Here is a 15213-nt window from a genome sequence, read left to right as displayed (position 1 = left end):
GTAAGTGCGCCCTGTCTCTGCTGAGAATACACAACCCTCTTGTAAGGAGGACATTGTCTATGGAGAGCAGTAGACCTGAATAGAGTGAGTCATCCATACACCTCGTCCTTGTCCTGCAGCTGTTCTGCCGAGCTGACGCGTCCCATTCCTGTAGAAATCATCATGGGAGGAAAATAATGTCTCCAAAGCCCAAGAAAATAAATCATCCTCAGTATTTCTCCCCCCAGTGATCATCTGTGATGTTGGGAAACCTGCCAACAACTGCTTCCTTGCAGCGCCACCACAGGAGAAGTTAGGCATTACACAGTGCCCATTCATATTAATAGACTGATCGTGTAATGCGGGACACGACAGGTCCTCCAGGGCGAGACACGACAGGTCCTCCAGGACAAGACACGACAGGGCGAGTTGGACAGAACAATATATGGACCCTTTACAGGCTAATAGTCTTATAATGCTTAATTCTACCATCTGTGGTGGAGGGTTGCCCCCTTACCTCTTGGACCCCAATCAATGATATGCCCGCCCTTGCAGTCTCTGTATTGGCTTTCCGCTCTGGTTAAAATATGAGGATGTGGAACAGAGACCCGGTAACTGAATTCAGGTGCACAATGCGGGAGTCTTGTTTAGGTAGCACTAAGATCCTGAGCAATCTTGTGTTTTGTAGAGGTCAGTGCCAACGTCCCTGGTGGTCAAGGGAAGTAAAGGGTCAATGTTGACTAAAATTTAGCTCCCTTTTCTGTACCTTTCAAGTATGGCATTACACATGTCCGATCGGGACCATCCTTTTTAGATGAATGTTGGCTCGGCATTCAGCTGATAACTTAGAGTGCATGCCACACAGACTGTAATGTGTACATGGACAGCTTGGATCCACCTGAAACTTTGTTAATTGGTCTCTACTCCTATTTCAGGATCATAGTCTTCAATACACAACTGTAGGAATTACACAGGCAGAGCTTTAAAGGGCCTTGTCACTTGCCATTGTTGTCGCCACATAATGTGGGACGTTCTAAGACGTTGTGCCTGTTCCAAATTAAATTGTAAAATTCAAATACAGTGCCTTGCAAAAGTATTCGGCCCCCTGGAACTTTTCAACCTTTTCCCACATATCATGCTTCAAACATAAAGATACCAAATGTAAATTTTTGGTGAAGAATCAACAACAAGTGGAACATAATTGTGAAGTTGAACAAATTTTATTGGTTATTTTAAATTTTTGTGGAAATTCAAAAACTGAAAAGTGGGGCGTGCAATATTATTCGGCCCCTTTACTTTCAGTGCAGCAAACTCACTCCAGAAGTTCATTGTGGATCTCTGAATGATCCAATGTTGTCCTAAATGCCTAATGATGATAAATATAATCCACCTGTGTGTAATCAAGTCTCCATATAAATGCACCTGCTCTGTGATAGTCTCAGGGTTCTGTATGAAGCACAGAGAGCATCATGAAGACCAAGGAACACAACAGGCAGGTCCGTGATACTGTTGTGGAGAAGTTTAAAGCCGGATTTGGATACAAAATGATTTCCAAAACTTTAAACATCCCAAGGAGCACTGTGCAAGCGATCATATTGAAATGGAAGGAGTATCATACCACTGCAAATCTACCAAGACCCGGCCGTCCCTCTAAACTTTCATCTCAAACAAGGAGAAGACTGATCAGAGATGCAGCCAAGAGGCCCATGATCTCTCTGGATGAACTGCAGAGATCTACAGCTGAGGTGGGACAGTCTGACCATAGGACAACAATCAGTCGTACACTGCACAAATCTGGCCTTTATGGAAGAGTGGCAAGAAGAAAGCCATTTCTCAAAGATATCCATAAAAAGTGTTGTTTAAAGTTAGCAACAAGCCACCTGGGAGACACACCAAACATGTGGGAGAAGGTGCTCTGGTCAGATGAAATTAACATCGAACTTTTTGGCAACAATGCCAAACGATATGTTTAGTGTAAAGGCAACACAGCTCATCACCCTGAACACACCATCCCCACTGTCAAACATGGTGGTGGCAGCTTCATGGTTTGGGCCTGCTTTTCTTCAGCAGGGACAGGGAAGATGGTTAAAATTGATGGGAAGATGGATGGAGCCAAATACAGGAGCATTCTTGAAGAAAACCTGTTGGAGTCTGTAAAAGACCTGAGACTGGGATGGAGATTTGTCTTCCAACAAGACAATGATCCCAAACATAAAGCAAAATCTACCGAAAAACAAACAATAGCACACTGGCGCTAATGAGTTAGTAAGTGTGCAAGCTGCTGATATCAGACGGGTGCCGTGCCTCGCCCGTCACACCTGCTGGTGAACCGAGAAACATATAAAACTAAGATATCGCGCTATGACACTATGTCCTACTCGAGACTGTCAATTATGACACAAAGACCTTTTCTGAAATAATGATAATAATAACGAACTACCGCCACTGAAAGTGCCAAATCCAGTGTAGATGTGTTAACATCTACACTGGATTTGGCACTTTCAGTGGCGGTAGTTCGTTATTATTATCATTATTTCAGAAAAGGTCTTTGTGTCATAATTGACAGTCTCGAGTAGGACATACAGTGTCATAGCGCGATATCTTAGTTTTATATATAAAGCAAAATCTACAATGGAATGGTTCACAAATAAACGTATCCAGGTGTTAGAATGGCCAAGTCACAGTCCAGACCTCAATCCAATCGAGAATCTGTGGAAAGAGCTGAAAACTGCTGTTCACAAACGATCTCCATCAAACCTCACTGAGCTCGAGCTGTTTGCCAAGGAAGAATGGGCAAGAATTTCAGTCTCTCGATGTACAAAACTGATAGAGACATACCCCAAGCGACTTGCAGCTGTAATCGCAACAAAAGGTGGCGAAACAAAGTGTTATGTTAAAGGGACAGAATAATATTGCACGCCCCACTTTTCAGTTTTTGAATTTCCTCAAAAATGTAAAATAACCAATAAACTTCATTCAACTTCACAATTGTGTTCCACTTGTTGTTGATTCTTCACCAAAAATTTTAATTTGGTTTCTTTATGTTTGAAGCATGATATGTGGGAGAAGGTTGAAAAGTTCCAGGGGGCCGAATACTTTCGCAAGGCACTGTACTCGCACCGAAGAGCCACTCCAATACATTAAGAATCAATGCAGATTTCTCTTTATTACATCATCCGGTCAGTCGATATATAGGTTATTAGTATTCATGCGTTGTAACAATATAATTGGCTCATCTTATCTGTAAATATGTGCTGGCATTAGCATACATACTTCTAATTGGCTAAGTTAACACTTTTAACACCCAGCTTGTGGTCTAGGGGTCGTTCTAGCCTCTAAGTTTTGTTTCTCTCACTTTCCTATGTTTTTTCTAAGTCCGTTAAACAAAGACGTTCCAGAGTCCCCTTATGTGATCATGGATTCCATCTTGGAAGGAAAGAAATACATGTAGAAAGAAACTAAAATAAAGTCAGGAGAGATAAAATATAAATCCTGCTCTCACACCATAAATATCTATTTTTTTTCTTAGATGCAGTAAATGCCGCTGTTCTCCTGAATCTGGCGAAGTTTTTATTTCGCTCCTACACCTCTCTGTTCCCGAGATATGGCTCTATATTCCTTGTATATAAATCTAGACCTGTTCTCTAAGTGGGCGGGACTTAGCTCTATCTATGGACGCCGCCTTTAAGGCTCCGCCTCTTGCCCAAAAAGACTAGATTTAAATACAGGGAAAAGGAGGCCATATCTCATGAATGAAGAAGCGAAGGAACAAAAGAAAAACATCTCCTGATTCAGGAGAACAGCGGCATTTACACCAGGTAAAGCAAATTACATATTACTGCAAGTGACAGATCCCCTTTAAGACAAGAGGACAGGCTGTAAATCGCTCATAAGAATGAAAATGTATATCCAGGCGCTATAGAAGTTAACTGGCACTGTCTGTTGGTAAGATAATGGATATTAGTGGTTGCCACCTTTGAAAATCCTACATCCATTGGAAATACTTAGAAGTCATTTTCTGTTCTGAGAATTTCTTTTCCCTCCTGTGTTTTAGGTTCACCGCAGTGTACACTATGACGGATGGTGACTATGATTATCTGATTAAGCTCCTGGCCCTTGGAGATTCGGGTGTGGGGAAGACCACGTTCCTGTACAGATATACAGATAACAAGTTCAATCCCAAATTCATCACCACAGTCGGCATAGACTTCCGGGAAAAGAGAGTAGTAAGTGATGACTCCTGTGCTAAAAGGCAAAAAATTGGCCTCCCATTTGAATTCAGAAGCATATTCGCAAGTGTGATTTTGAAAGACCAGGAACCATAAAAATAGAGAGGCGGATTGGTAATTAATTCTATAGATACTCTCAGTCTCCAGTATTATTAACATTGAATGTTCCTGGTGATCTGAGGGGGCTTCAGTATTAATGGTGAACATTTATGAGATCACGGTTGGTTAACCCAGGGTGAAAAAGTGGTGATTACATTTTATCCTTGATTGGCGTAAGGATTTGTAGATTTATTGCTGGCATTTCTAGTGACCTGGTGTAATAAATGGAATTTTGGTAACATCCCTGGTAGTCTAGGGTAGTGTAATCTGTTATTTGTTGATAAGACATTGGTGGTCTTGGGCAGTGAATAGGAAAATGATAGCAGCTGCACGTTTTAGGGTGAGGAGCATACCTGGTGATCTAAGGTTAGGCATTAAAGCTAAATATTTCATGGATACAGGTTATCCTCTGATCATGGCTGATTGAGGAGTAATAAAGGGTTTATTGCGAACACGTCTGGTGGTCTAGTGTGGGGAAATGTGTTACTGGTAACATAAAGGGTGGTTTCAAGTAATAAAGAATTTGTTGGGAAAATCTTTGGTAGTCTAGGATGGCGAAGGAGTTAGTAGTAACATCTATGCTGGTATTGAGTGGTTCCACATTTTTTTTGGGTGGGATAGCAGGTCTGCTGGCTTGAGTTGTTAAATTTCTTGGTGGTCTAGTGTGAAGAAAGGGGTATTGGTAACATCCTAAGTGGTCTATGTTGAAAAAGGAGTTATTGGCAACCTGTCTGGTGCCCTATGGTGGTTAAAGTATTGTTAAAATCTCTGGTGGTCTAGGGTGGTAAAGAGATTATTGCTAACATCCCTGGTGATCTAGGGTGGTTAAGGGGTTATTGTTAACATTCTTAGTGGTCTATAGTGATACAGGGGTTATTGGCAACCTCTCTGGTGCCCTATGGTGGTTAAAGAGTGTTGGTAACACCCCTAGTGGTCTAGGGTGGTAAAGGTGTTATTGCTAACATTCCTGGTGGTTTAGGGTGGTAAAGGGATTATTGCTAACATCCCTGGTGGTCTAGGGTGGTAAAGGGGTTATTGCTAACATCCCTGGTGGTCTAGGGTAGTAAAGGGGTTATTGCTAACATCCCTGGTGGTCTAGGGTAGTAAAGGGGTTATTGCTAACATCCCTGGTGGTTTAGGGGTGGTAAAGGGGTTATTGCTAACATCCCTGGTGGTCTAGGGTAGTAAAGGGGTTATTGCTAACATCCCTGGTGGTCTAGGGTGGTAAAGGGGTTATTGCTAACATCCCTGGTGGTCTAGGGTAGTAAAGTGGTTATTGCTAACATCCCTGGTGGTCTAGGGTAGTAAAGTGGTTATTGCTAACATCCCTGGTGGTCTAGGGTAGTAAAGTGGTTATTGCTAACATCCCTGGTGGTCTAGGGTAGTAAAGGGGTTATTGCTAACATCCCTGGTGGTCTAGGGTGGTAAAGGGGTTATTGCTAACATCCCTGGTGGTCTAGGGTAGTAAAGTGGTTATTGCTAACATCCCTGGTGGTCTATGGTGGTAAACAAGTTATTGGTAAGAAGTCTGTTGATCAGGTGTGGTAAAGAGTTTATCGGTAAAAATTCCTATTGGTTTAAAGAGGTATTTTGGTTATTTTTTTAAGTGTGTTTGTGGTTATAAAGAGGTTATCAGTAAAATTCCTGGTGGCTTAGGGTGGTTAAGGGGTTATTTTTAACATGCCTGGCTACCTTGGCTGGTAAAGGGGTTATCTGTAACATCCAAGGTAGCCAGTGGTTTTAAAGGGGTTGTTGTTAAAATCCGTGGTGACTGAGGGTGGTGAAGGTGTTACCACCCTGGTGGTCTAGAGTGGTAAGTGTCTGGTGGTTGGGCAAATGAATCAGATCAGGTGACATAAACAGTAAGAGCGTGTGCTGATCCAGAATAAGTTAGTGACCGTGTGAAGTTGAAATGTTGCATTGCACATAGATATATTGTTTTAAGGACCAAAATGAATCCATTTTAGGATATGCAAAATGCAAAACTTAACTCTGGTGTTGATTTGCAGGTTTACAACAATGCAGGACCAGGTGGCACACAGGGCAAATCCTTTAAGGTGCATTTACAGCTGTGGGACACAGCCGGACAGGAGAGGTAATGTATTTTTTTGAACCATCTAAAATGCAAAAATATTAATAGTGAGGTGACTTTGCACATTCTGTCTCAGCCTGTAAAGCAAAGCCGAGAAGTGAGCTGCAGAAAACAGGAAGTATCATCCTTTTGTATGTGTGCCCTAATGTCCAATGTTTCCCCAATTAAAAACTAATTAATCTTACCAGGTTCCGGAGCCTTACCACAGCGTTCTTCAGAGATGCCATGGGTTTCCTCCTAATGTTTGATCTCACCAGTCAGCAGAGTTTCCTGAATGTTCGGAATTGGATGAGTAAGTGTAAAATATCCATATCCACTATGAGGAACATCTCCGATATTTAAGCGTCCTTCATCCAGGAGTGTGTATAGTCCACAGGCTCATGAACATCTTGGTTTAAATCAAAAGGCTGTAAACTGGTCTCGTACATCCCATTGCTGATGGTTTGCCACAGTTGCATCCTCTCTGGACAATCCCCTGTTTGAACTTTTGGCTTTTTATGCAGAAAGTTTTAATGAATCACTCCTCCTCTTCCTCCTCCTCCTCTTCCTCCTCCCATCAAAGATTTTTTTGCACATTTTGCCTTTCTACCCAATTAATTCTTCTCTTTTCCATTAGGTCTATGACATCACATAATTATAAACTGACTAGTTGAATCCTTCTAAGCTCTATGTAGAAACAGGAGGTCAATTTTCTCTGCATGAGTCATTGCAAAGGTCTATGTCGGCGGTGAGGGTTAGGAGCAGAGCAGCTGGGTCAAGTGTTGAAGAGGGGAATGAGTCATGCAGGGGACAAGAGACTTCCTGGTTTTACATAGAGTAGAGACTAGAGTATAATTAACTGGGCAGAAAGGCAATATGAGCAATTGTAAGTACACAGTGCTATTGTAACGATGTGACTCTCTGGTGTAAGGGAGAGGGGCCTAAAACTGTCCCTGGAACTGGGACACTAACTATACATGTCCCAGGGGTACTCTTGATGGTGGAGAGGCATGGGTCTCCGATCTTAGTCTTATGTCCCCTTTCCCACCCTATGAGGCATGGGACAGAAACGTAAGGGAAACAAGACATAAAGAGAAACCGGGATAACTGAATACCACTATCATACAAAAACACTCACCAGAAATAGGGAGATAGAAAGGGAAAGGGAGGAATAAACAAACTAAATAGGAATAAGGACAAGGAGATGAACACTCCACGCTACTACAGCTCATGGATCACTTCAACTACTACTCCCGACTACACAGCTCAACTCTTTCCAGCAAGGAAGAAACTCCCAGAATTAGTATATGTAGGGAGAGAAAACGATATAAGCAGTTGCAGCTGAGAACAACCACACTGCATGTTCTCAGTCAGCCAGCATGGAAAGAGTCCTTAACCCTTTCAGCACTGATGGAAAGGAAATCCATTTAAAATAGGACATGAATCACACCGTCTCTAAAAGACCTGCAATTTATTACCCGGCGTGACCTTCTAACTCAATGTCTCCCAGGAGGATGTGACACCATCATGACGGCTATATAATACAGTATGATGACTGAAATATAAGAGGACAAAATTATTGATGGTAGGAGTGCTTCTTTAGGTCTGCATCGACAGCAGTGGAAACAAAAAGTGTATTAGAAAGCAGTGGTGTGTCCTAGGGGGCATCCCAGATCCAGCAGGACATTCTCAGATTTGTGAAGCTGCCTCGCTGTCCCTGGATGTCAGTCGTATGCTCCTAGTTTAACTGTATCTACGTCCCCAGGACCCAGGCTCAGTTCAATACAATGGTGGAGCAGGGAGCCGTCAGCTCCATACTCCACCGTTCAGCTGGTGCATTTGACTTTCAGCACAGCAGGTGCCATGATACCACTAGATCGATCCTGTTGTGAGGAGCCATAAACATCACAAACCTGAGCAGCTCACCTGGAAATGACGAATCATATAGGGGGCACTGTGGGGGCTTCATAATGTGGGGGGCATCATACTGTGAGCACACCACAATACACATCCCTCTTTTATGTCTTTAAAGTGTGCTCCTCGGCGTCTTTGCCCTCACCCTGTGATCCTGCAGAGTCATTATTTTGTTTTATGTTTTTTGTTTTTTTTGGGGGAGGGGTAGTACGATTGGATCCCTACTTCATCTTTTGTTATAAGATTCCATGATTTCTATGCAATGTTTAATTTTTAATTTTTTATTTTTTTTTATTCAGGTCAACTTCAAGCAAACGCTTACTGTGAGAATCCGGATATTGTATTAATTGGTAACAAAGCCGACCTGTCAGATCAGAGAGAGGTCAACGAGAGGCAAGCAAAGGAGCTTGCCGATAAATACGGGTGAATAATCCGCTGCTGTATACACGGTTGAATTCTGTTTTTAACACGTTTTACTTATAATTGCAGCTACCTACAGCCACTGCTAGGGGGAGCTAGTGAGCTTACAGTATTCTATTTTATGTTGAGTTTCGAGTACAGTAAGCTCCCTCTAGTGGTGGCTGCCGATACTATGTATTTTACCTTTATGGGAAAAAATATAATGAGTTTTAATAACTTAAAACCTTGCAGAAAGAACAGTGAATATTTATTCACCCCCTTGGAAAGTAACCTCCATACAAAGCTACATAAGAATGGATCAATAAGTAAAATAAGGGCTGAAGAGGGTGAATAGTATAGTATGCACAAATTATCCTGCACTGTTACATGGGAAGGGGCCTTACATGATCAGCTGTATTCATTAACGAGCGGCTGCTATCAATAGGGAAGCCTATGATTATAAAACTGCTGATTATTATCCAAACTAGGGGGTATGAAACATTAGACCAAAAAAGTATCTTAAAGGATTAATGTCAAATTGAACACGGGGTCGGTATGTTATAGAGCAGAAAGAGCTGAGCAGATTGATATATAGGTTTGTAGGAGAAAATTCAGTATAACTTGTATTTTAGTCATTTCTATTTTCTATACTTAGGAGTCCAGTAGGCGGTTCTGTTATGACTGTAGGACCGCCCACTGGACTCCTAAGCATAGAAAGTGCAGGGATTTAAATGAATTGAATGAATAGTTCTACTGAATCTTTTCCTGTCAAATGATATATCAATCTGCTCAGCATCTCCTGCTGTTCAATATGTTGTCCACGGATGTACAACAGAACAAATTATTTTTCAATGTGAACTTGAATACTTTATAATAAACACAAAATAAACCGAATTACAGCATTTAACCATAATTAACAAACATTTATGAGATGAAAAATGGTTATCTATATATATTTTTTTTTTCATAAACAGCGCCACTCTTTTTTTCATGGCAGTGCTCGGTATTGCAGCTGACTAAGTTGCAAATAGATGAAAACATTTATAGAAAACCTATTATTTCTGCCTTTCCAGCATTCCATACTTTGAAACAAGCGCTGCAACCGGACAGAACGTAGAAAAATCAGTGGATACTCTCCTGGACTTGATAATGAAACGCATGGAGCAATGCGTGGACAAGACCCAAGTGCCAGACGCGGCCAACGGGGGAAACGCTGGAAAATTAGACGACGCAAAAGAAGGAGGGAGAAAATGTGCCTGCTAGAGATTGTAAAGTCAAAAAGTGTCATGTCTGGACTGTGAGAACCTTCTCCGGGCCGATCCGAAACAGCTGACGAACAACCGCGACGCCCCCTAGTGGTCAGCGACTAAAGCCGGCCATAGATTCATATCATTACCACAGTCTCCAACAAAAAAGAAAAACCTAAAATCCCACCGACCAACCTGTCCCCCCCGACCTTTCATTGTTACGGTATTCGCTATCACTTCTTGTGAAGAAAGTGTTAATCTTATATATTTATATGCATTATTAAAAAAAAAAATGTTTCTTAAGGGGGGAAAAAAAGGTGACTGTGGTTAAAAATGGGGTATTTTATTTTGTTTTTTAAATCTTTCTGGTGTAGATTGAGTTGGATTGGGTAATCCAGTGCACGGCAATCGATTAAGCATCCTGGACTGTCCTCCTTGAGCTCCTCCCACCTCTTGATTTCTTCCCATTTTTTTTTTTTTTATCTTTTGGTCCTAGCTGTCTACCAAACCTTCGTGAACGATTCCGACGTATCTTCTCGTCTCATGTTTTCTTGCTTGGTGCGTGTATGTGTTACTATCGATAAACCAAATCGCGTCCCAATCAGGGATGATTTTCTTTTTTTTTTTGCCCGTTTGTTAATGTTGGGAATGGGCGGCATAGATGTGCTGTAAGATTCAATGTATATATGGTTACTATATATATATATATATATATATAATGGTCCTTGGTTTTTGTAAGTCATACCTCCCATGGAATAGCTCCTTTAAGGGGCGGTGCTTATCTGTGTGTAGGCGGGGCTTTGATATCACATAAGGTCATTGGTGTTATCGTCTTAATTTTTTTTTAAAGGCATCCTTTTCTCTAAAATTTAAACTTGCCACCTTTTTTTCAGTCTTACGAACCTCATCTCGGCCATATTGGTCAGTATCCACCAGAATAAAAAGCCTCTATTAAAAAAAAAATAAATAGGTGAAAGCAAAAAAAAAGCTGATTGGTTGCTAGTAGTGTCCTTATAATAGCACAGAGCACATGCATCAGCAGTGTTATCATGGGAACATAGACACTTAAAGCGTAACCATCATTTTAATTTTTATTTAATAAATTGTGCACATAAAAATAAGAAACTTTGTAATATATATCCACAAAGAAATCTGCTTCTTTTTCTCCTGGACTGATGATTAATGCTCAGTTTATGGATAAAATCTGTATTTAGTGAAGGCAGGAAACAGGAGATGACAGTTGGTGCTTGTAAAATTCTATGGAGAGTGGGGGTGGCAGTTTGTTGTCATAATGTTCTATGGAGAATTGTTTGTCATTTCAGGAGAACTTGCAGCAGGATGTCCTGTGTATTTTCAGGAGAACTTGCAGCAGAATATTTGTGTGATTTCAGGAGAACTTGCAGCATAATATTTGTGTGATTTCAGGAGAACTTGCAGCAGAATATTTGTGTGATTTCAGGAGAACTTGCAGCAGAATGTTTGTGTGATTTCAGGAGAACTTGCAGCAGATTGTTTTTGTGATTTCAGGACAACTTGCAGCAGAATGTTTGTGTAATTTCAGGAGAACTTGCAGCAGAATATTTGTGTGATTTCAGGAGAACTTGCAGCAGAATGTTTGTGTCAATTCAGGAGAACTTGCAGAAGAATGTTTGGCACTTCAGGAGAACTTGCAGCAGAATGTTTGTGTGATTTCAGGAGAACTTGCAGCAGAATGTTTGTGTGATTTCAGGAGAACTTGCAGCAGAATGTTTGTGTCATTTCAGGAGAACTTGCAGCAGAATGTTTGTGTCATTTCAGGAGAACTTGTAGGAGAATATTTGTGTCATTTCAGGAGAACTTGAAGGAGAATGTTTGTGTCATTTCAGGAGAACTTGCAGGAGAATGTTTGTGTCATTTCAGGAGAACTTACAGCAGAATGTTTGTGTCATTTCAAGAGAACTTGCAGCAGAATATTTTGTGATTTCCGGAGAACTTGCAGCAGAATATTTGTGTGATTTCAGGAGAACTTGCAGAAGAATGTTTGTGTCATTTCAGGAGAACTTGCAGAAGAATGTTTGTGTCATTTCAGGAAACTTGCAGCAGAATGTATGATTTCAAGAGAACTTGCAGCAGAATATTTTGTGATTTCCGGAGAACTTGCAGCAGAATATTTGTGTGATTTCAGGAGAACTTGCAGAAGAATGTGTGATTCCAGGAGAACTTGCAGCAGAATGTTTGTGTCATTTCAGGAGAACTTGCAGAAGAATGTTTGTCACTTCAGGAGAACTTGCAACAGAATGTTTGTCACTTCAGGAGAACTTGCAGCAGAATGCTTGTGTGATTTCAGAACAACTTGCATCAGAATGTGCTACACCACTAGACCCATATAAAGTTCAAAGGGCACAAAAACCGAACTATACTTAATTATACACAAAGGAGAACCGGTATAAAGTGCCAATATGCACCAGAAAAATATTTTATTAGAAAATATACATAGAATAGACAAAAAAACAGGTACAGCTGCAAGGTTGCTACTAAGAAGCAGAGACTGCCATAATGAATTATAAATAATGTAAGTATGAGTATTAACACACCTATGCCTGCTTTAGTATGCCCGTGCATAAACCTCCATATACTACATAGTGTAGGGGTAACAAACCCTGTCAAAATACATAAGGGAACTATGCTAGAACAACCATAAATAAGAATAAGCGGCACTTACATTAGCCTGGTGTGGATCACAGATGGCGTCCCCGCCGCCCCAACGCACGTTTCGCTTCTTCTTCTGACGAAGAAGCGAAACGTGCGTTGGGGCGGCGGGGACGCCATCTGTGATCCACACCAGGCTAATGTAAGTGCCGCTTATTCTTATTTATGGTTGTTCTAGTATAGTTCCCTTATGTATTTTGACAGGGTTTGTTACCCCTACACTATGTAGTATATGGAGGTTTATGCACGGGCATACTAAAGCAGGCATAGGTGTGTTAATACTCATACTTACATTATTTATAATTCATTATGGCAGTCTCTGCTTCTTAGTAGCAACCTTGCAGCTGTACCTGTTTTTTTGTCTATTCTATGTATATTTTCTAATTAAATATTTTTCTGGTGCATATTGGCACTTTATACCGGTTCTCCTTTGTGTATAATTTTGCATCAGAATGTGTATGTAATTTCAAGAAAATGTGCAGCAGAATATTTGTGCCATTTCAGGAGAACTTGCAGCAGAACATCTGTGTCATTTCAGGAGAACTTGCAGCAGAACATCTGTGTCATTTCAGGAGAATTTGCAGTACAATGTTTGTGCCATTTCAGAAGAACTTGCAGCAGAATATCTTTGTCTTTTGGACAGAACTTGCAGCATTATGTCTGTGCTATATCAGGAGAACTTGCAGCAGAATGTCTGAGGACATTCTTCTGCAAGTTCTCCTGAAATTACAGTAACAATTCTCCAAAGACCTTTATGAGCACCAACTGTCATCTCCTATGTCAGTAATGAAAAAATTTGTATTCACTTAAGACAGATTTTACGCATGAATTGGAAATTTTGAGAATGATCATTTCAGGAGAAGAAAGAAGCAGATTTCTCTGGTAATATATATTACAAAGTTTCTGATTTTCACAGTTACTGTTGATTTACGAAAAAATGTTAATTGACGATCACTCTTTAGACTGATAAGTTCAGCACTGGTTTAAGACTTTACATTTTTTTCCAGAACATCTTTAAAGGGGTTGTCACTTGTCATGTCAATGACTTTTGCATGTTCCTTATTATGACACAGACCTTTTTTTTATTGATATGTCCCCTTCCCCCCCCTACATTTAGGAACGTCCCTCTCTTTTCCCCAGAGTTCAGAACCGCAAATCAAAATTGTCTCTGGAGGACCTGCTGTGTTCAAATATTAAGTATTTTTCCATTTATTTGAATGGACTGCACGTAATACCACATGTTTCCTGTAGTGGCCGCTACAGGAGAAAGTTGTGGCTGTTTGCAGCTTTTCTTGGCCATTAAAGCTGATCGCTGAAGATTTCTGAAGTCTGACCTGCAGGGTTGATTGAAAATTCTGTATATAAAGTGTGATCTGACTAGCACTTATCAAGGACAGCACTTGAAACACTGGGAATAGAAATAAATGTGTTTTTTTTATTATTAGTTTTTTTTTAAACAAAGTGAATGCATTAGAATAGCCTGTAAGCAAAAAAAAAAAAGAAAAAAAGTACCAGTATCCCAATGACAATGAATTATATTCCATCCCCCCTGTCTGCTATCGGTTGATTTTTTATTTTCTTTTTTATTCGAATTGAAAGCTTTAATACCAAGCAAATGGACGAGAATATTTCTTCCATATGTGAACTTAAAAAAATGAAAATAAAAAATATGAATTTGCAAAATGTAGAATCTGGAAAAGTTTCCCAGAAAATAAGTCAATGGAATACAATGGGCTTCTGATATTGTGAAGATGTAAAGTACTTATTTTTGTGCCAATATACAATATGAATGTCATAAAGAGATTTATTCAGATCTGGTTGTCCATCCCTTATTTTCCCGCCGTGTCTGGATGAGTCTTGGTCTACATCCCGGGCAGGCCTGTGATGGATGGCAGCCTGTTTTCGATAGCGGCCTGTGTTAGATGGCAGCCGGTTTTTGATGGCGGCCTGTGTTGGATGGGGCCTGTTTTGATGGCGGCCTGTTTTGATGGCGGCCTGTGTTGGATGGGGCCTGTTTTGATGGCGGCCTGTTTTCGATGGCGGTCTGTGTTGGATGGCGTCCTTCCTTTTACCATGGAAAGATATTGATCTTTATCAGAAACTAGGCATACATTTAATAAGTGCTAAATGCAATCCAGCTGCACACGCACATGATGCGTAACTGTGGAACGCATCATGCTCCACCCCACCCATGCACTGTGACTTAATGTGCGTAGAATATCCACCAGGTAATTGGTCAGAGGATACTATCGTCTTCAGTGAGGGTGAAGCATCATGGTGGAGCCTTCAGATGTTCTGGGAGTGTTACACAGATGACATCTTTATACTGGAGATGCTCAATCCTTCACTGAATTTGTGAGGGAATTGAACACCAATGCCCTGGGCCTCAAACTTATCCATAAAATCAACCACAACACAATCAATTTTGTGGACTTCAGAATCAGCAGAGACACTCTAGGACTGTGTCTCTCAGCTCCAGTCCTCAAGACCCACCAACAGGTTAAGGTTTAAGAATTTCCTTAGTATTGGGAGTGTTCCTCCTTGCACAAATGCTGAGGTAGCGGTCCTGCTGCTGGGTTGTTGCCCT

At 40.9% G+C, this 15213-nt stretch overlaps 1 protein-coding gene across 1 annotated transcript in view; it reads left to right on the top strand.

The window, feature by feature from the left end:
- RAB27B (RAB27B, member RAS oncogene family) overlaps positions 1-14439 on the top strand; it is a 265433-nt gene extending 250994 nt beyond the window's left edge. The window contains exons 4-9 of the mRNA XM_077282509.1: positions 4034-4205; positions 6317-6402; positions 6588-6691; positions 8592-8715; positions 9765-12282; positions 13078-14439. Of these exons, the coding sequence (XP_077138624.1) occupies positions 4053-4205; positions 6317-6402; positions 6588-6691; positions 8592-8715; positions 9765-9954 (657 nt within the window). The 5' untranslated portion in view covers positions 4034-4052 and the 3' untranslated portion in view covers positions 9955-12282; positions 13078-14439. The remainder of the gene's footprint in view (positions 1-4033; positions 4206-6316; positions 6403-6587; positions 6692-8591; positions 8716-9764; positions 12283-13077) is intronic.
- The last annotated feature ends 774 nt before the right edge of the window (positions 14440-15213 follow it).

The sequence above is a fragment of the Ranitomeya variabilis genome, chromosome 1 (genome assembly GCF_051348905.1).
Source record: "Ranitomeya variabilis isolate aRanVar5 chromosome 1, aRanVar5.hap1, whole genome shotgun sequence".
NCBI lineage: Eukaryota > Metazoa > Chordata > Amphibia > Anura > Dendrobatidae > Ranitomeya > Ranitomeya variabilis.
The sequence above is the reverse complement of the archived record's forward strand: the minus strand, read 5'-3'. Positions and strand labels throughout refer to the sequence as shown.